The sequence below is a fragment of the Condylura cristata genome, unplaced genomic scaffold (assembly GCF_000260355.1).
Source record: "Condylura cristata isolate star-nosed mole 26May11 unplaced genomic scaffold, ConCri1.0 scaffold00029, whole genome shotgun sequence".
Taxonomy (NCBI): domain Eukaryota; kingdom Metazoa; phylum Chordata; class Mammalia; order Eulipotyphla; family Talpidae; genus Condylura; species Condylura cristata.
The window spans coordinates 24001892-24022484 of NW_004567130.1; the positions used below are offsets into that span (position 1 = coordinate 24001892).

Genomic DNA, 20593 nt, shown 5'->3' on the forward strand with positions numbered 1-20593 from the left:
TCTGCGAGCTGCTTACTCAAACTGGTGTCATGTGGCCCAACACCTCTGGCGTACAAAAACACTCATAGAAGGTAGATTTTGAAGAGTAAGCACTTAACTTCCTACGAGCTGGCTAACGGCCTATCCTGGCTTTTCTTGTGAATGTGCAGTGTTTCAGCAACCCAGGACTCCTAAGTTAGTCCTTTCCTGCATGAGCGCCTGATAAAATATCAACCCAGTGTTTGCACTTGCCCACTAATACTTTTACCCATTTTCAGTCTAAGTTATTAGAGATGGACCCTAATCAGAAGTTCCTAACACCTTCTGCCAACTTTTTGATCCATTCTTCGAGATGCTCTTGAACCTCTGCATTAAGCACTGTGCCAGTGATTGTTGCTTTCTGCAGGAAGCAGATGTTGAGTGTATTCACTTTGATCTCCTGTACCTTCATCAGCTGTCACTATGCTGTTAGAGGTATGATTTGACTCATTTGTGTTCTGGTGTTGCCTCCTGCCGTTTGCGAAGTTTCTATCATTCTTCAGCAACATATGCCAGGATTATCATTTACTATCTTCTCATTCGTGATCTCATTTTTTCAACACATATGAATTAAACACAGAATTGTTTGCTAGGCACTCCTCTAGACACTGAGATTACATGAGTAAATAAGACTTAACAAAAATTTGTCCCTAATACTTAGTCTAGTCAGGGTACAGAAAATAACAATACACATGATACATGAGCAAATCACATATGTGTAAGCAACTAAAACATGCTCAGGAAAAAGGTTAAGTAAATAGGAAAATGAGCAGTAGTGGTGATAGTGAAGTAGTGATTTTTCTGGTTTTTGTAGTTTTAAATAGAATGATCATGGAAAGCCAGACAGAGAAGGTGACATTTCAGTGAACATTTAAAGTTGGTGAATAAACAAGCCATTCAGGTATTTAGGAGGATGACTTTTCCAATAAAAGGAAGTCACAATTGAAAAGGTAAGGCCCTGAGGAGATGGCACATGTAGCATGTTCTTAGAGTAACTCAGTCCTTGCAGACTAAGGATAGCACAGGATTGCGTGGTTATCTGTACATGCTGTCAGGCCGCTGCTTTCCTCTCTGCGTGAGCTGGGAAGTTACTGGGAGGCTTTAGGCCGTGTAATAACATGATCTGGAACAGCACAGTGAGTGCACGAGTTTGAAGAGTAGACTGGCTTAGAAATGGGGAACCTACTAGGAGTTACTTGCCATAGTCTAAACAATTGATGATAGTGATTTGGCCTAGTAGCAGTAAAAGTTTTACAGTGTAACCAGTTCCTGGGTTTACTTTGATAAAGAGCCAACCGTATTAAGTGGAAGATAAAATGTTGGGTATGAAAGATGGCATCAGAGGAGGTTCCTTGCTTCACTCCAGAAAGGATCTTCTAAAAGTTAACCAGATGGACACTATACACTAAAGCTCCACTATATGGAGGAAGAAAAGTATCTTCAATAAGTAACGTTAAAAAAAAAACTGGACAACCACATGCGAAAGAATGAAGCTGGATCACTATCGTACACCATATACAAAAACTAATTCAAGATTGACAGAAGACATGGGTGTGAGACTGAAACCATAAAACACATAGAAGAAAACATTGTCAAGACACTCCATGACAGTAACTTAAGGGGTGTCTCTGAGGACTGGACGCCAGCAGCACTGGAAACAACAACAGAGATTAGCAAACGGGGCTGCACATCAACTCACAGTGCTTCCGCTCGGTGGGAAAAACCGTCATTAAAATGAAAAGACGCTGCCGAATGTGAGAAAATATTCACATTTCATGCATACAAAAAAGAAAGGGTTAATGTCTGTGTCTACAAAGAACTAAAACAATTCATTAACAATAAAACAAACGGCCCTTTCAAAATGGGCAGAATAGCACACTAGACTCTTCTCCAAAGAATATACCCAGATGACCAGTAGGTACAAGACAAAATGCTCATCACTATGAGGATAAAGACACAGTTAGGCCATTTCTCCCCTGTGAAGAAGATCCATATCAAAAAGACTAGCAAGTGTGGTGTGAGTGTGGGGGTCAAAGGAACCCTCGTCCAGTTCTCTGACTGGACTGGTCCAGCTCCTATGGGAAGCTGTGCGGGGACTTCTCAAGATATTAAAAATAGACCTTTCATAGCCCAACAGTTCTATAACAAAGGGACAGACAAAACCAAAGATGAGTCCGAGAGATCTTACTGTAGAATTGAGGCTCCCAGAGTGGGGAGGTGGAAGTTGGGAAGCAAAGTATGAGGGGATCCGTGGACTTTATTGGAGGGTTCTGGGTGTCTTGGCAGTGGGTTTGTTACGGCAACATAGATGTTTAGAGGTGTAAATCCATACCTCTGAATCATACACAATATTGTAAACCACTGCTACCACAGTAAAAAGGAAAAAAAAAAAGCTCCAATTCTTGTCAGTTCTATGACTATCTTAATTTATAATCAAGCTCTTTTTTTTTTTTTGCCTTTGATTCTAAATGTAATTTTCTTCTATTTATTTGATATCCACAACCATGGAGTAGTAAGATGTGAATTGCCAGCCCTTCACCATTAATAAAGCAGGAAAGGTCCACTCAGTGTCAGAGTCAACTAGGCTAAGACAGGGCCTGGAGTACAGACCCTGCGTGCAAGAAAGCTGTGAAGAGAAGCTATGGAGGACGTTTAAAAGTTGACTTGCGTACAGATCTGAGTTCTGGCCATAATGATCCAGTCATCTTCGGGGGTTTCCAGTTGACGTCACGTGGCAAATTCTCCACCTGGACCTTAGTTTCCAGGACTGATGCTGACTAACTGGCTTCAGGGACGTGGGCATGCATACCGTCTGTCGTCAAGGTGTGCAGCGCCGGCACAGAGTTCCGGGTCTGAAATGACAAACGCTCACGAGGTTACAGGACCCTTCCCAGAATGGAGATGCCAGACTTTTCAGAGTTCTGATTTTGTAGAGCTTTGTCTGCCTGTTCAAGAGTCTGAGGCACATAGCACCAGCCACTTCAATTCTAAGGTCCTGTTCTGACTTTGTCACACTACATAGGGGTAACAAATTATTATTGAAAAATAAGGCAGACACTGGATGATTTTACTCATGTGGTATACAAATAAAACAAGCTATAAATAAAGTATAGATGCTCTTTTTGGACTATAAGATCAACTAGTAGTTATCAGAGGAGATGAAAGGGGACGGGAGGGAATGGGCAAGGTCCATAAGGGGAGAAAGTTGAGCAGCAGGGTGGTGAGGGAGACAGTGACCTTTTAGTGGCAAACTTCCTGTGGCATATACTTGAGTCTCGGGCCTGAAACTTCCATCATGTCACACGGAAACATTATGCCAATAAAAAGAGAAAACTTAGAGACCTTACCACGTAGGCAGCATGTGAGAAGGCAGGAGCTGGTGGTGGTGGACAAGCTGGGGCCTGAACGCCTGCAGACACATTGCTCATCTCTGCTGTGATCTGGGCTTCCTGTGTGACGTTCATGTGCATGAGAGAAGCAAATCAGAACTTAACTTTGAATGCGTTAACTGGGGTATTTCTGTCAGACACCCCGAAAATGTAATTCCCTGGAGATGAAGGAAGGACCCTCAGAGGAGGCAGCTGGAATGGCAGCGGCGGGAGGCCCCGGGCTCCTGTAGCAGGGCTCCCGCTCTGCCCGCCGCTCCGCTGGGCCGCTCCGCGCCGCGCAGGCCTCTCCTGGAAAGAGCGGGGTGACCCTCAGGGCCTAGCAGAGCGTCAGGACCTCCTCCGACCTTGAGGCTCGCGCACACTGGAGAACCTCAGGTCGCCGTCCAGCCCCGCCCCTGGCGTCCCCTGCTGACTGGCGTGTCCAGGCTGTCCCCGGTGGCCCTCAGGAGTTGTGCGCCCGGCCTCTGCCGGCTCCCCCACAGCCATGATTCTGGCCCGGCCCCTTGTGCTCTGGCTCTGCCTCTGGGCACTGCCCACCACGTCTGACCACTGGTGCCGCCTCGTGCGTGGCAGCTGGCGCTGGCCCGTCCAGCCGCCGGCACCGCCGCAGCTGGCCTCGGGGTCACCCCTGGCTGCTGCGAGTGGGAGCCTGGCCCACCCCTTAGGCAGCGTGCACCAGCCCCGAGCTTCGTCAGAGGACAGCACCGTCTTGCGTGCACAAATTTTGACTTAGACGGCTGAACCCTGGACAGTCTGTGGAGGCGGCAGGGCCCGTGGCCTCAGCTCTGTCGACTTCCCCCAGGCTCCCCTTGTTGCGTGGCGCCTGAGCCCGAGTCATGCCTCACAGGGAAAGCGCACAGGTGAGGATCATGAGCCAGGGGAGCCCCCGGACCAAGCAGCATTTCAGAGTAGTTGGGAGAAGATCTGTGCGGGTGGGAGGCGCAGTGGGGCCACGGAGTCCCCGTGGACGTGGGCGTGGGGTCAGCAGTGACACGTAGGTCCAACACTTCATAAATGGGAATAACAGACTGTCGTGGCCTGAGTGGCCAGAGATAAAGGCGCCCACACCCACGTTGCCCGTAGTAGTAGAAAGCTTCCTTTTTCTCCACTTTTTCATCTAGTACTGGGCCCTGGCGAAAAACTTCACTGTCATAGGCAGTAGGAGGGTAAATGAATGGAGAATCCTAGACCACGTGTTATCAGCAGGGGAGGATTAGATTTGAGAGGATTGGGAAAATAAATGTGGGAGCTATTCTGCCTTGTTCAATCAAGAAATAAAAGCCTGTTCTCCTAAAGCTTCTTTCTATAAAAATTAGATTTAGAACTTTAGTATTTTACCATGGATGAACATACATGAAACTTTCAAAGGCATTTTCGTGGAAACATTATACTTCTACTGTATACACAAGCACTCATTTATAGCCAGGATCAAGAAAAAATTTTATAAAGCGTCACATTGTTTTAATCACTAAGTTTTATCACTGTTATTTTTAACTTTTTGTTTTTAACTGTAATTAAAAATTATTGGCATCTGTGTTTACATTTTAGCTTGTGCACACCGATCTTCATAGCAGAGTGTAATTAGTATGTGAAACACAGTGCCACTACACTTGTATTAAGGGAGAAAATTCTAAGCTGGTCACATGTAAAAGATGGTAGAAAATTCATTTTCGTATGTGAGAGGTGTATATGCTGTTTATTCCAATTCCGCTCTTATAACAAAGATACTGTAGCTTTTGTCTTTACATGTCTTTATGTGGTAACTTCAGTGTGGTAAGGCAGATTATGTAATTTAGAAACAACTAATCTTCTTTCAGACATTTCTTTTAGGGCGTGACCCAGCGGTAAGGAGAATACTGGTACGTTTTCCTATTTATTACGCGATGCTCAGATGCTGCAGTATCCGATACCTCACTGCTTTGCTTTCCTCATGGACACTGAGCACCGTCTGGCCAAAATGAAGGTTCTGAAAAGGCCGGGGCTCTTGTCTGTTCATGCTCTCAGTGGTAGTGTAGGGCGTTACCTGGCAAGTATTAGCTGAAGGACGGAATGACAGAATAAGTGAAATTCACTTTACATTAAATCTTAGAACTCATGTCTGTGATGAACACTTTCAGTGACACCGTTACCGTCAGATGATGATTAGGGCGGGCCCTGGGGTAGATCCGTAACTTTGATTTGTTTCTGGTTTATTTTGTTTTGTGTTAAGTGGTTTGCCGTTATGATTAATTGAGAAGCTATCATATGACATGACAGGGGCTGTTTGAACATGCAACCTGGCTCTTAATAAGTCGTTAATTCTGGAGTAGTTTCATACTCTTAACTTTTGCTTAGACGTAATTGGTGTCACCCTCGAGTTGAGTTTTTGGAACATTCGTATGTCTGCTCTATTGGTCGTTTATCCTCTAGGTTTCTCGAAGGCCAGATGCTCTTGTTAAGATAATAAATATGTTGCCGTGTTAGTGTTTTGCATCTACCTCTAACTTTATCTAACTGAGATTTCACGGTGTGAAGAAGTTGGCCTTTGTATAGGCAACCGGAAGCTGTTGACCTCAGCAGTCCTTTTCTTTCCTTTTCCTTCAATGTGGTGTTACTTTGGAAATGTGAAGCACTTGTCTAGTTCTCCATATGTTAAAGAATATCTCTCTTAGTTCACTTTTGATGTCAAGATGAGATTATGTACAAAATTGGGGAAATAGATTCTCAGTGTATTTTTAATTTGAATATATACCCAGAGTTAATTTTTTGAAGAGGCATGTTAAAAAATTATGCATAAAGTGACACAATTTTTGTACTGCTTCCTGTTTCTAAAATGTAAAATTTAGCATTAAATGCTTTTTCATGTATTTTGTGTACCTGTTTTCAGTAACCAATTTTTTTCTCTTAAGTAGGAGACTTGCTATTTTTATAACCTTTACTTAACTATATTCTTAAATGCCTCTGAATAAGATATAAACATGAAAATAGCAACTACTGTGTGTCTAAATATTACCTGGTAATACATTCCTTTCAAGGAGAAAGTGCTACTTAATGTTCCAGGATCTGCATAATTTTCAGTGCTTTTTGCATCACCAAAATTTGTATTATTTCATCATGGCTCAGTTTGCATGAGTTTCTACCTTACCGCCATCGTCATTAATTTGGTCTTCATTTGGGGGGAGGAGGAACTTATTAATAAAAGAGAATATTAACAGAGGATTTTGATATCCTTACCTGCCTCTGGCATATAAAATATTGAAATTTTTTTATGTAATTAGTTCTTACAGCGCATATTAAAAGATTTGCCTTTTTTTTGTAGGATGAAGTGGCACACACTCTCACTGAAAGCAGGGTATTAAAGAACACTAGACATCCCTTTTTAACAGTAAGTACTAGAGGACAGGTGTTAGATTCCTAACTTAAAATTAAGGGGTTCTTTATTGCAGAAAATAAGTTCTGAAAATAACATTTTAAATAGCATTCATTTATGGTTATGCCATATATATCCTTGAAGATACTGGAATGTGTGGGTTAAGCTTAAGATATGCATGTATGTGTATATATGGAATCCCTCTCATAACATATTAATTTGGAGGACTTTTTGTTCCATGAGTTTCACGATAGAGCAACATTTTAAGTAGATTACCATAAAATAGTAGGCTCATGATAGAGCAACATTTTAAGTAGATTACCATAAAATAGTAGGCTTAGAGAGATTCTTAGTATCAAAGGTGAATATTTTATGCTCCTTTTGTTTATTAACTTCTGATCTTTAAATGTTTAGGCAACATTGTCTTTAACATGAAAGACAGAAATCTTCACTTATTCTTTCTTATAGTGGTAAAATATAACAACAGAGTAGAATAGAATAAATTTAAAGCGACAGAATAGATCTTTAACAACTGACTATATTGACTAGGCTTTCAGATGTGGGGAAAACCTTTTAAAGATTTAGGACTATTGAGAGTTGGAATTTTCAGAGGTATCACTAGATACCTAGGCATATTTTGTTACTAGTTTATTACGGTTGTCATCCAGTGTCACCATTGCTGCTGTCTTTACAACCTCCCAATTTACATGAACACTGTTGGGAGATGTTATGCATGACTCAGAACAAAGAGTGATACTGAAACTGTCTTAGGAAACCTGACCATAAGTACTCCAACTTCTGTTAGAAGACCTTTCCTAAGACTTCTGATACAGTCATCTGTGTATCTTGCTTTCATTGCATGGATAAGAACTCCAATTTCACATAAATAGCATAGTAGGCTGGGGAGGGCTTGTCACATTAAGTTTATTTTTACTGAAAATTTTAATTTAAAAATTTCCCTTAGTGACGCATACGCAGGGATGTTAGAAACAAATTCATGTTCAGAAACTTAATGGAATAAAGAGGTTCGAAGGAGAAGTAATAGTTGGTTTCATCTGTCAGACTTGCTTGTTCTGTCTTTTATTATGGTACTAGGATAAAAAATGGGATTATAATTTAGTAACAGTTTTTCTTTTTCATTTCAAGTCCTTGAAATATTCCTTCCAGACAAAAGACCGTTTGTGTTTTGTGATGGAATATGTTAATGGGGGTGAGGTGAGTAAATCTGCCCATTCTGCTTTTATGTATCCTGTTGTTGTCAGTTTTTTTTTTTAAGTTATTTAAAAATCTGTTGCAATTTAATAATTCTCTAATTGTTGTTAAGAATTATTTTTTGACTACTTTTTATGTTTCGGAACTTGTAATCATTACTAAATAACAATACCAATTAATTAACAATGGAAATTAATAATAATTCAAACATTTACAAGTGTGATCTTAAAATCATTTTATTCAAAATTCATAAGCTCTATGATACTTCTTAAAATACTTCTACTCAAGTTTTTGTGAAACTTGTAAAAATATTTTACCCTGTTTAAGCTCAGTTTGACACTAGCGGACAGGCTCACTGCAGCGGAATCTTCTCGTCTGCGTTGTAGGATGACTTACGGTGTTTCAGAGATCTCGTCACTGTGAAGAGAGATTAAATCATTTCATTTTTACATTTCACCTATTCGTTTATTGCTTATCCTCTCTGCTCCCAATTTCTCATCAAAATCAGTGTGAGACAAAAATATAATTTACAGAAATACCTAAATTGTGGACTTTGTGAAGTAAATTCGGTCATTTAATATTTAATTCTAATATTAAGAATTAATCCTATAATAGCTTCTTTTATGTCATGGATTTGCAGCTATGTTATTTTGAAAAAAAAAAGCGTTATCTTCTACAGAAAGTTTTCTCTTAGAATTCTCTGATTTATGAGGATTCATTGCAAATTCATTTGGTTAATTAAAAACATTTGAGTAGAATAAGCAGTATGATATTAGCAAATGTATTATTAATACACTATCCTTAATATGAATGAAAGAGTTTATAATTTATCTTATGACTGTATTAAAAATTAAAATGTATAGTGCATGACTAAACACCGGAAGTTCATAAAGTACTTTGTGAACGATCTCGCATGTAGTGTGGGCCTTAACTGCCTGGTGAGATTTCAGCACGCAGCCGTTTGGAAAGGTATTTCTGGCAGGGAAAGTGATGTGAGCAGAGCTGCTGGTGGGCGAGCAGCGAGCAGGAGGGGCTGGCGCGACTGCATGCTGCGGGGCTCACACACGCAGAGCCGGGCCCTCGCGGCCGGGTGTCGTCTGAGAAAATGGGAAGAAGGTGGACGTTGTAGAATCGTAAGGGATTTGTGTAAGCTTTGTAAACAACTAGTTGGATATGGATAGAAAGAAGTATCGAAGTGCTTTGGGTTGGAATCAGAATTAATGGATGCAGGTAAGCTACAGGAATGTGGAGAGGCTGAGATTAGGACTTAGGTTGTGGAGTTTCTCGTAAGGTGTCTGAGAACTACGTTTGTGGACTATGACGGAATAAACAAGGCCAGCACTGACTTGGCACATTTGGAAGTCACTCACGTGGTGGTTACGATTTAATTATGGACATGGATATTTAGTTAAAGTGACAGATGTTCTACTTTTCTCTGTCAGAATTAAAACTGCACATATTTCTGGGTACAGGATTTTCACTTCCAGAAAGTTATCCTGTGGACATACTAAAAATTATGCCATAGAATTTATATGGATAAATATATTCATTGCAGCATTGTATGTTCAGTGAACATTCAGTAAGGAGATACTTGGAGACATTGTATTATATCCACACAGTGGAATATTTGTTTTTGTTACAAAGATGATGCAACCTACTAGACTACTAGATTTCTAAGGTGTAACGAGGTAAAACAAAATACAGCCAGAGTATAAAGCTTACTGCCAATACAAGAAAGTAACACCACACACATGTGTTTATGTGTTTGCTTGTAAGTATACTCACTATCTGAAATTATGCAGTGAACATTGTCGCTCACTTTTGGGAAGGTAAACTACAGGAAACAAGGTAGGGTGAAGATTTATTGATATGTTTATGTGCAGCTCATGTGTGTATTACCTATTCCAAAAAAAGTGAAGGACAGGTAGGCAGGCAGGTGGATGGCTGAATGGAGGAGTAGACAGAGAAGAGAGAAATATAGGCAAATTGATAAGCAGCGTACAAAAACTTGGAGAAACACTCTTAAATTGGCGAAATAGTCTGGGAGTTGTGTGTTTACGTTTATTATAACAATTTTCAAATTGTTTTGTGGTTATTGACTTGTCTTTTTCCCACTAGAATCTGAACTCCCTGAAGGATTTGCTTACTGGTATAAGCCCAACATCTTACACACAACTTGGCATATAGTCAGAACTTGACAGATATTTTTTGGATAAGTTGATTGAATATGAGAACAGACAGACATATTTCCCCAGGGAACAGAGGAGAAAGGTTCTGAAAAATGGTAAACTGGTACTGCTGAAAAGTAGGAAGAAAAATGTTTATTTTGGAAAGAGGTGAAAATGACATTTTTAGGAGTATTTTTGAGTATTTGTAAAATACATATTTACTGAGTCTTTTTTGCTACATGACACTCTGGTAGATAGCTGGGGGCATAAAATTCTGATGAAACACATTACCCTGGAAACATTATCTTCCCCTGAGACACTAATTGTCAAAAGAGAAAGTTAAGATACAAAATTTCCCCTGAGTTTAAAGTGATAGTTATCACTCTCTGAGTGAAGTCAGGGACCATGTAACTTCATGGGAGCAAGAGAATTTTGCAAGGTGGCTTTCTAGAAGAGCTACCTGGCCTCCAACTTTTGTGCTAAGGGTACCCATGAGATTTATTAACTGATGATTTAAAAAAGAAATTTAAGCGAAAGCAGATTTTCAGACTAGCCGGATGGTTTTCTTTTGCATTGAAATTCCTACATCATTTTTTTTTTTTTTTTGCATTTTTCCTCTTTTTTCAGGATTTTTGTTTTAGGAGTACTCTAGATGAAAACTAAAGTATTCAATGTTCTGAAGTATATGTGATTTCTAATTTTAAAGTACATGAGTAGTAATTATAGCATTGTCTATAGCATAATTAAAAATTATGTAAAATGTAGTTATAACATTTCTATAACACACATATAGAGAAATGAAAATTAATTATGTTCGGAAAACTTAGCAAGCTATAAGTCTTATGTATGTAATTTTCCAATGTCTTATTCACTTAAGTTGTCAAAGGTATTTTAAATGCATTTTACATTTGAGTTTTGGCAGAGAACAGCTGGGATTATGGCCATCGTGCGGGGATGAAGGGTTCGCCAGAGACAGCGCAGGGCACAGAACCATCAGATTTACTGAAGTACACTGCTGAGGGAGCAGGGGGGAGACAGCAGAGGTTACTGCGCCCCTGGCTCACTCCCTGGGCTGGGATCGAACTCAGACCATAGCAGTCATAGCTCTGAGGCTCAACCCCCAGCCCACCAGGAAAGGCCCAGATGCATTTTAAATGTACCGTGCTGAAGCAGTATATTACTCCTTGAACTTAATAGTACATATTATTTGCCACATTTGTTTTTGGGAACCTATTTAAGTTGATCTTATCTCCAATTCACCGTGCCAGTTCAGCAATGTTTATCCTGAAGTCAGTACATCAAGGGAGACTCATTTCCTTATATTTTCTTTATGCTTCTGTCATTGTCTAGAGTTCGTTCAGACACACCACACAGGGCCCGCATGCTCAGGGCCAGCCTTGTGTTACTCGTTTTGTTTGCCAGTCTTAGAGTCCTAAATTGTTTTGGAATTGGATTGTGAGGGAAGTCAGTTCACACATTGTGAAAAATCATGTGTGGTTCCTTAAAGGCATACTAATACAGTGAGTTCAGTATCTTAATTGCATTAAATTTGTATAAATTCAAGGAATTAAGCACACCAAGATAGGATGGGTGGATGGTAGCAGGGAGGGAGGGAGGGACTCACCATTCTTGATGAGTGTGTTCAGAGTGACTTGAGCGATGAAGCAGTGGGTTTACTGTTCTTTTGCTCAGCAGTACTGACTTGCCTCCTTCACCGAGATACTAATATGGTTCTGAAAAATAAATAGTTTCCATAAAGTATTTCCATGAAGAGCATGATAGCAAAAGGTGCTCATGTAACAAAAGTATTTTTTCAGTGCTGGAAGAGAAACTCTTCAGGGAGTAGCTGTCAGGAGTAGATTGTTCTTCAGAGTAGTGTCTTCCTAAGCAACTTACAAGGTGATTTTGACTGATTATACATTCGCCTACTAAAGAAACAGGGGCCTCCCTGGTGGCGTGGGGTGAGGCCCAGCGCCCTCATGCTGTCACTGCTGCAGCCGGCGCTGGATCCCCGGCCAGGGAGTGACCCGCTGGCGGGCAGACCTCTCCCGTGTCTCCCGCTGCTCCCCTCAGCCTGTATCTCAGTAGACCGCCTCTTCTGCTCCCCGCTGCCTCTGGTGAGTCCTCTCACTCCCACACTGCTGGCCTATAGACAAGTACTTCTATTAAAAAAAAGGGAGAAACTGCCTGAGAGACTGCTGTAATGAGGTTTTATAATCAGAATATAAAATGATAATGATTGAAAAATATTTGAGAAGCAATCAGATTCTAGTGATGTTTAGGTTAGAGAGTTTCCAGGGTTAAATTAATGGAGGGAGAGCACCGGGGTTTCCCCTTTGCCGTTGGGGAAATTACGTGGCTACAGGCGAGTCGTAACGGCCAGATACGTAGGCAGAGGAATGGTTTCGGGGGTCTCCCCGTAGTCAGCACTGCCGGGGGCAGTGGTAGTGCCACGGGGGTGAAGAAATGTCCAGTGTGGGGAAAGCTGGTAGCGTTACACTTTTGGCCGGGGAGTGCCTGGAGATGCCAGCATCAGACTATTGGTGGTGAAAGAACCCCAGTGATCCTGGGAAGATTAGACAAGAAAAACATTAGAAGTTAGCTAGAATGTATTAAGGCTCACAAAGTGTAATAAAGGCTGCAGTAGACACGTGAAATAAAGTGTTCACTGTATTTGCCACGTACCGCTGTGCAGAATACCGTGGATTCTTCCCTTTTCCTGGGTTTGTGGGTCTGCAGTGTGGCTTCAGTACCTGATGTATGAGGGGTGGCTTGAAACAGACTAACAAGGTTCTGAATTGAGTTCAGTGCAACTGCTGGTTACAGTACATCGACCTCTAGCGTGCTCATGACACACCCGTCCCGCGCCGTGATCCAGCCCGCTGCTGCTAACGTACCGAAGCCACTCTTGCAGGCTGATATTACGTAAGAAGCAGGAAAAAGTCTGGGGGAAACAGCAGCTAGAACACGACTGCTGTGTTGTTTGGTTTGGTTTAGAATGTTGCACTTAGAATTCTTTGCCAAGATATTACTCATAGTCTCTTTCAGACACGTAAGCTGGATCTTTGTAAATCTCTCTTCAGGCTGAAACCTAAATGTTAAAACAATTCATCCAGGGATAAAGGAAAATCATCCCTCCTCCCACCCTATTCTCTACTTTTCCTTTCCCCTGTTTCCTTCCCCTCCTGAATGTCTCAGATCTGTGGTCTGACTTCAAGGGTCAGTCTTACAGTTTGTCTAACCCTTTGTTTGGTTTCTCTAAATTACATATATAAGTGAAACCATCTGATATTTATCTTTTTCCTTCTGGCTGACTTCACTTAGAATTATCCTTTCCAGTTCCATCCATGCTGCTGCACATGACATGAGTGGTTTTTGTTGTTGTTTTTGTCTTTTTAATCTCTGAGTAGTATGCCACTGTGCATGTGTGCCGCATCTTCTTGATCCATTAGTCCGGAAGCATTTAGCTTGGCCCATACTTGGCTGTTGTAATAGTGCTGCTGTAGACATAAGTGTGCAGGTTTCCTTTAGAATGAGTGTTGTGCTTTTTGAATAGATAGCCCGGAGTGGGATTGTTGGCTTATATGGTAGATCCATTTTAAGTATTTTGAGGAATCTCCACACTTCTTCCCATAGGGTACCAATCTGCATTCCCACCAACACTGTAAGAGTTGGTCAAGAGCAAGCGACCAGCCACCAGCCATGAGAGCCCCTCAGCCCCCCCAAATCCAAAACGGCTGCTTAACTCTGCCCTGGGGCCAAGAAGGCCTTCCTTTGGTATTGCTGGGATTTGCAGTTTCGATGTCTGAGTTGGGGGTAGAGTCCACAAAACCTGCATCTGTAGCGTTTGCTCAGGGCATCCTTTCCCCCAACAGTATCTCATGCGGGTTTGATTCCATTTCACTTGTCTGTTGGCTACCTGCCTGTCCTTAGGAAAAGGCCTATTTAGTTCTCAGGCCCATTTTTTTATTTGGTTGTTTTGTTCATGTTGAGTTGTAGAAGCTCTTTGCAGATCTTTTATATTAATTCCTTACCAGTTGTACAGGATGAAAATAGTTTCTCCATTCAGTATGGTGCCTGTTTTGGTCACTCTTTCACTGTACAGAAACTTTTCATTTCCAGTTTGATGCAGATCCAGCTGTTTATCTTTTCCTTTGTTCTTTGATTCAGGAGATGAGTCCGCAAACAAGATTCTGAGATCAGTATCATGAAGCAGTTTGCCTATGTTTCCGTCTGCATACCTAATGGATTCAGATCTTTTATTCAAGTCCTTTGCCCATTTCGCATTCGTCTTCGTGTATGGCATGAGGTAGTAGGGGTCTGGTTTCAATCTCTGGCATTTGCGGGTCCAGTTTTCCTGGCACCGTTTACTGAAGAGCATCCCGGTGTGTGTGCTTTGCTCCTTGTCATAGTTTCCTATTAGTGGTTGGGTTTTTTCCTGGGCTCTCAACCCTATACCATTGGTCTCTGTGTCTGATTTTGTTCCAGTACCATGCTGCTTTATTTATTATGGCTTTATAGTATGCTTTGAAGTCCAAAAGTATAACAACTGCAGTTTTCTCATTTTTAGTTAGAAAGCTCTGTCTATTGGGGGTCTTTTGTGATTCCATATGAATTTCAGTGATATTACACTATCACTTTGATGAACGCCACTGGAAATTTTATTGTGAAAACATTGAGTCTGTAAGTCGCTTTGGGTAGAATGGCCATGTTGACAATGTTCATTCTTTCTACCCATGACACATTTGTGTCTTCTTCTGTTTCTTTTAACAGTGGTAAAAGTTTTATAGTTTTCCTTGCATAATCCTTCACCTCCTCTGTTAGGTTTGTTCAAAGAAATTATGTATCTGGGAGTAAACCTAATTAAGTGTCTGGGTTTCATCACATCTGCCAGTAATGGTAGCTTTACTTCTTTCCTAATTTGGATTCCTTTTATTGTTTTCTCTTGCCTAAATGCCCTAGTCAGGACTTCTAATACCTTGTTTAATAATAGTGATGATAGCGGACATGCTCATCTTGTACCAATCTTAGTGAGAATGATACTAGCTGTGGATTTGTCATATATGGCTTTTATGATGTTAAGATACATTCCATTTATCCCTAATATTTCGAGGGTTTCCTTCATGAAAGGATTCTGAATCTTATCAAACTCTTTCTCAGCATCTCTTGATATGATTATATGGTTTTCCTTGTTTTCTTGGTATAATTTCCAGTTGGTCTTGAGGTAAAATCTTTTGAATACGTTGTTAGATTTGGTTTGCTAATATTTTATTGAGGATTTTTGTGTCTATGTTCATTAGGGAGATTGGTGTGTAGTTTTCTTTCTTTGGTTTGGCATTGGAGTGATACTGGCTTCAAAACATGTTTAGGAGAATTCCTTCTTTCTCAATATTTAAATAGTCTAATAAGCAGGATAGATATTTTGAAGGTTCGGTAGAACTCTTGAGGGGATGAGCGGGTGAAGGGAAGGAAACTCCTGAGTTCTGGTCATAAAGCCATCTTGTGATGGGCTTTTGTTTTGGTACAGTTTTGGTTGTTTTAATTTTCTTTCTTGTGATTGGTTTGTTCAGGTTTTTGCTTTCTTCCTTATCCAGTCTTAAATGATTGTGTAATTCTAAAAATCTCTCCATTTTATCTAGGTTGTTAAATTCATTGGATAGAATCATTTGCATAATCTCTTATCTAAATTTCTGCAGTGTATGTTGTAACTTTTCCACTTTCATAGTTGTTCCTATTTATATGAGTTTTCTCCCACTTTTTCTTAGCCTAGCTAAAGGTTTGTCTGTAGTGTTTATTTAAAAACAGGTTTTGGTTTCATTGATCTTTTGGACTTTGTTTTTGGTTTCTTCCATTTACTTCTGCTATCATTTTTATTAGTTGCTTGCATTTTTTTCATCTTCTTTTCTAGTTACTTGAAATGAGAGACAAGGCTGCTTATTTGGACTCTTTTTGGTTTCTTAACGTGGGCCTTTATTGCTATATGCTTCTCTCTTGGAACTTCTTTTTCTGTGTTCTGTACATTCTGAAAAGGTGTATCCTCATTACTTGCCTTAAGGTACTTTTTGATTTCTTCACTAATGTGGTGATTGTTCAGTAGTGTATTACTAAATCTTTACATATGAAAGTATTTCTTTGTTTTCTTTTCAGAGTTAATCTGTAGTTCAGTACCTTTATAGTCAGAGAAGACACTTGGTATGATTTCTGTCTTCATAATTTTGTTGGTGTTTTTCTTGTGATCCACTATGTGTTCAATCCTGGAGAATGACCCATATGCACTTGAGAAAAAATATGTATTTGGAGTTTTTGTGTGTGTAGTCTTCTGTAAAGTCTACTACACCATGTGGTCTAGTTCTTTGTTTAGTGTGATTAATGCCCTTATTTATTTTCTATTCTGTTGATCTGTTTATTGGTGAGAGCGGGGTGTTGAAGTCTCCAACCACATTTGTGTTTTCTAGTGTCTATTTTCAGATTTGACAGTTGTTGTCTGATGGTATTTTGGTGCTGCTTGGTGAGTATATATGGATGAGCATTGTGGCTTCCTATTTTGTTGCCCCCTAGATCATTGTAGAGTGTTCATCTCTGTCTCTTCTTACTGTTTTAAGTTGGAAGGCTCTTCTGTTGGATATTAGTATGGAAGACCCTGCCTTCTTCTGGGTGCCATTTGCTTGCAGGATTGTTTCATCCCTTTCAGTCTGTGTTTATCTTGGCATTTAGAGGCATGTCCTGGATGTATTAGAAGGTTGGATTCTGTTTCTTAATCCCGCCATATACTCTTCAGTGAGTTCAGCCTATTGACATATAGAGTGATTTATTGACATGTAAATGTCTGTCACTGACATTTTGTTCCTTACTTTGTGGTTTTGTTTCCTTCTTCAAATGCTTGTGTTCTTTTTTCTCTTTGGTTAATTCCTAAAAGCCTTTAATATTTCTGGGGTGTTTTGTTAGATTGAAAATGCCTAAAATTTTCTTTGTTTAGAGGGCCCTTATCTTTCTCATGGAGAAAGGAGAACCTTGTATGATAGAATGCTTTTTAACAGTGATTTTTTTCTTGGAGTATTTTGAGTATGTAATTTCATATTGTCATTCTCTTGCCAATAATGTTTCTTTAAATAAATTCAGTGTCAGCCTATATTTCTTTATGTTATCTGTTTCTTCTACCTTCTCAACTTCATTATTTTTTCTTTGTCCTTGTCTCTCGGAAGTTTTACTATTATGTCTCTTGCTGTAGTTTTCCTTTTACCGAAGGAGCTTGGTGTTCTTTTTTTCCTTTTCATATTTCTATGATTATTTCTTAACATTTAGGAAGTTCTCCTGCTGTAGCTGGGGCTTTGTGGTGTGTGAGTCCTTCTCTCCCAGTGTTTTGGGCATTTACTTGACTTGGGCACAAGTACTGACGTCTTCTGTTACCTGGGTTGGTGCTAATAGCTTCCCCCAAAGTGCTCTGGGCTTGCTCTGGTGAGGGGAAGGACAGGGGTGTATGCTGGATAGAGAGTCTGAGTTTCCAGGAGAGGCAACTCGGGGCCTCTGCCATTGGCTGAGAGAACAGAGTGAAGCCCAAAGCTTCCTGAACGGGGTCACATGTCTGCTTCCAAGGTCCTGGAAGGAGACCTTGGACCTTTCAGGAATAGTTGCTGGAGAGCCCTGATCTTGAAGAGAACCACAGAGAGCAAGGCCCCGATGGCTTGTGTCTTCCCCAGTCACATGTGGCTGAGTGCCAGCGGGACGCCCTTCCACCTGCTGTGGAAGTCCACGGCGAGGGCCAGCCTGTGTCTGCGCCTGAGTTGCTGATTACTGAACATTAAGTGAGACACACTCGGTGGCTGGGGTCGGGCTCATGGTAAGACCTAGGCTCTCGAGGCCTAGGTGGGCTGTGCTCCCGTTCCCAGGCCCTGATGGCCAGGTCTCGGGTCGGGGTGCTCCGAGGCCTGATGGCGAGTGGGTGAGCTCCCCTGGGGGCCGGGGCCTGGACAGAGACCTGCATCTGCTCCCAAGGTACCTGGCCGAGCGCCGAGCTATTTGCTGTTCATGTTTTACACATGGTGCATGCGCTAGTAATTTCTTTGATAAAATTCATTTTCTTAAAAGCATATGACTTTTGTTTCATGCCAGTCTTTAGATCTTGTTGTACTAATTTCAGATACTCATTATTTGGCTGGCATTTTGTTTTCGGTGAACCAAAATCATCTTAAATTCATATAACATATAAGTGCCAGCAGTAAGGAGTCTCGTTCTGCTTACTGATTTATGGAGGTATGAGTTGGGTGAATTTTTAAACCAAAAGCATCATTTCATATTCATAGTGATGATTTTAATTTTACTAAATATATGAGTGTATATACATCATTTTTGTTTGGATTCTGACAAGCTAATTTCTTTGATAATGATTTTAGTTGTTAATATATTTCATGGGTCTATTAGAGTACTCTTTACCTTTACCCAAAACTTTGAAAAAAATTGTCAAGCCAAGAAAGATCAATTCTAATATTCCCATCACTGTTTGAATTCAAGGCTAAATTAATTTTATTATAACCTTTTATGTTTTTATGGTTTTAGTATCTATCCTTTACTATTCTTATAGTATTTCAAGGCTAGGTTTATAAAGTAAGTCAATAAACCATTATATCATTGCATCTAAGATACTAATCCTAAGACTTACATGCTTTCAACATCTATGAACCTACTTTCCTGCCTAGAATTTCAGAGGAGGAAATGTCATGAAATGTTCTACCTAATGTGTTCTGTGTATTTTATGATTTCAGGCTTTAGCTACAATTCTTTGATCCATTTTCAGTTGATTTTGGTGTAAGGTGTGAGAGTGTTGTCTAGTTTCATTTCTTTTAATGCAGCTGTGAAGCAGCCAGTCTCTTTTTGGCTGTAATTACATGTTTTTTCATTTTTACTATGACTGTGTATTATGCACAAAAGTTTACCTTAAGCCAGTGATAGGCTTATGTAGAGATGGGAAAAGAATCTGTATGGAACCTTTATGGCATCACCTACATTATGACTTGTGTGTTCTTACCGCCATGTGAAAACACTACGAGTTAGTCACCCATGTGCAGGTGGAATGAATGCCTTGCAGTCAAAGATAAGTGTCTTTAATCACAGACATCTTAAGTGTTACTGTGACACTTGGCTCTGTACTTGGCCCTGGCAGTTGTTCTTGGCAGCTCTCTTCTCTTTTTTTAACTTGAAACAACACAAATGCATTAGCTTACTTTGTTATTGAAAACTGATGTCGTTGTTATTGTGCCTGATGTCGTTGTTAATGGTCCCAACAAGTTGCTGGAGTTCTTAACACAGTAAAGCACAACAGAAGTCAAGTATTTAGTCATATTGTCTGAAACCTGCTTCTTCCTCAGATGCTTTGCCAAAATTTAAGATGAGATAAGCAGTTTCTTCCATTAAAAACTAACCAAAGTGAAAGCTTGATGCTCTGCCATAGTGAGCCTCCAATAAATATTTGTTGACTATTGAGTGGTAGATCTTATAGATGATTAACTAAGGGTGAATGGGCTGATCGATTTATTGGTTATATGAGAAAATGTTGGTTTATACTTAACTATTAGTGAAAACAATATTGAGAACCGATGGGCGTTCATTTTGGGTGTTATCAAAGTAGTAACTTAAAGCCTCTGTGCTTCTCTCCATAAAATCAGATTCACACTTTGAAAATATTTCCGGAGGTACCATGATGAATTAACAGACATAGAATATAACATGCTCACAAAGGTCAGTTTCAGCAAGTCAGCGGCCTTACCACTGACATGATATGTGAAGCAAGTAACTGAGTAGAAATTCTGTCTGTGCATGTCCTCATCTGTTTTAATAATGGCTCACTAGCCAATACTGAAAGGCGAAAAGCGGCAGCATCGTGAGGAGGGAAGTAGAGGCTGATCAGGCACTCTTTTTCCTCTGGTAACTTAGAAGGTTAAATGGGTAGCAAGCAGAATGCCTTAGACAAGATTGGTGTATTGATTAAAACGCTGATTTAACAGCTCGCACTCCCCCCTTGGAAACCTGGAAAAGATAAGCCAGCTGCTGCCTGAGAGTGCTCATGTCCACCGAGAACACACAATATATCATCACAATATGGTGATGAGAGGTGTTTTATGTTTGTGTTAATTTCCCCCACTAAATCAGTAATTATTACAATCCTGTCCCTGCTGTTTACTCTGCAGCTGTTTTTCCATTTGTCGAGAGAGCGGGTGTTCTCTGAGGACCGCACACGTTTCTATGGTGCAGAAATTGTGTCTGCTTTGGACTACCTACATTCTGGAAAGATTGTGTACCGTGATCTCAAGGTAAAAAAAAAAAGTAATCAAAATTTATTTTTATGGAGGTAATAAAGAAAACACAGTAACAAAGTGCTACAGTTTAAAGAAAAGCCTATTTCGTTGGGGAAAGTGCTGTGCTTATGAATATCACTCTCTACATTTGACAGGAGATTTCATTTT

At 40.3% G+C, this 20593-nt stretch overlaps 1 protein-coding gene across 2 annotated transcripts in view; it reads left to right on the forward strand.

Annotated features, from left to right (window-relative positions):
* The window catches only part of AKT3 (v-akt murine thymoma viral oncogene homolog 3), a 180486-nt gene that overhangs the window by 113091 nt on the left and 46802 nt on the right, over nucleotides 1-20593 (forward strand). For both annotated transcript variants that reach the window (XM_004691044.2, XM_012730924.1), the window contains exons 6-8: nucleotides 6706-6771; nucleotides 7903-7971; nucleotides 20318-20440. In XM_004691044.2, the coding sequence (XP_004691101.1) occupies nucleotides 6706-6771; nucleotides 7903-7971; nucleotides 20318-20440 (258 nt within the window). The remainder of the gene's footprint in view (nucleotides 1-6705; nucleotides 6772-7902; nucleotides 7972-20317; nucleotides 20441-20593) is intronic.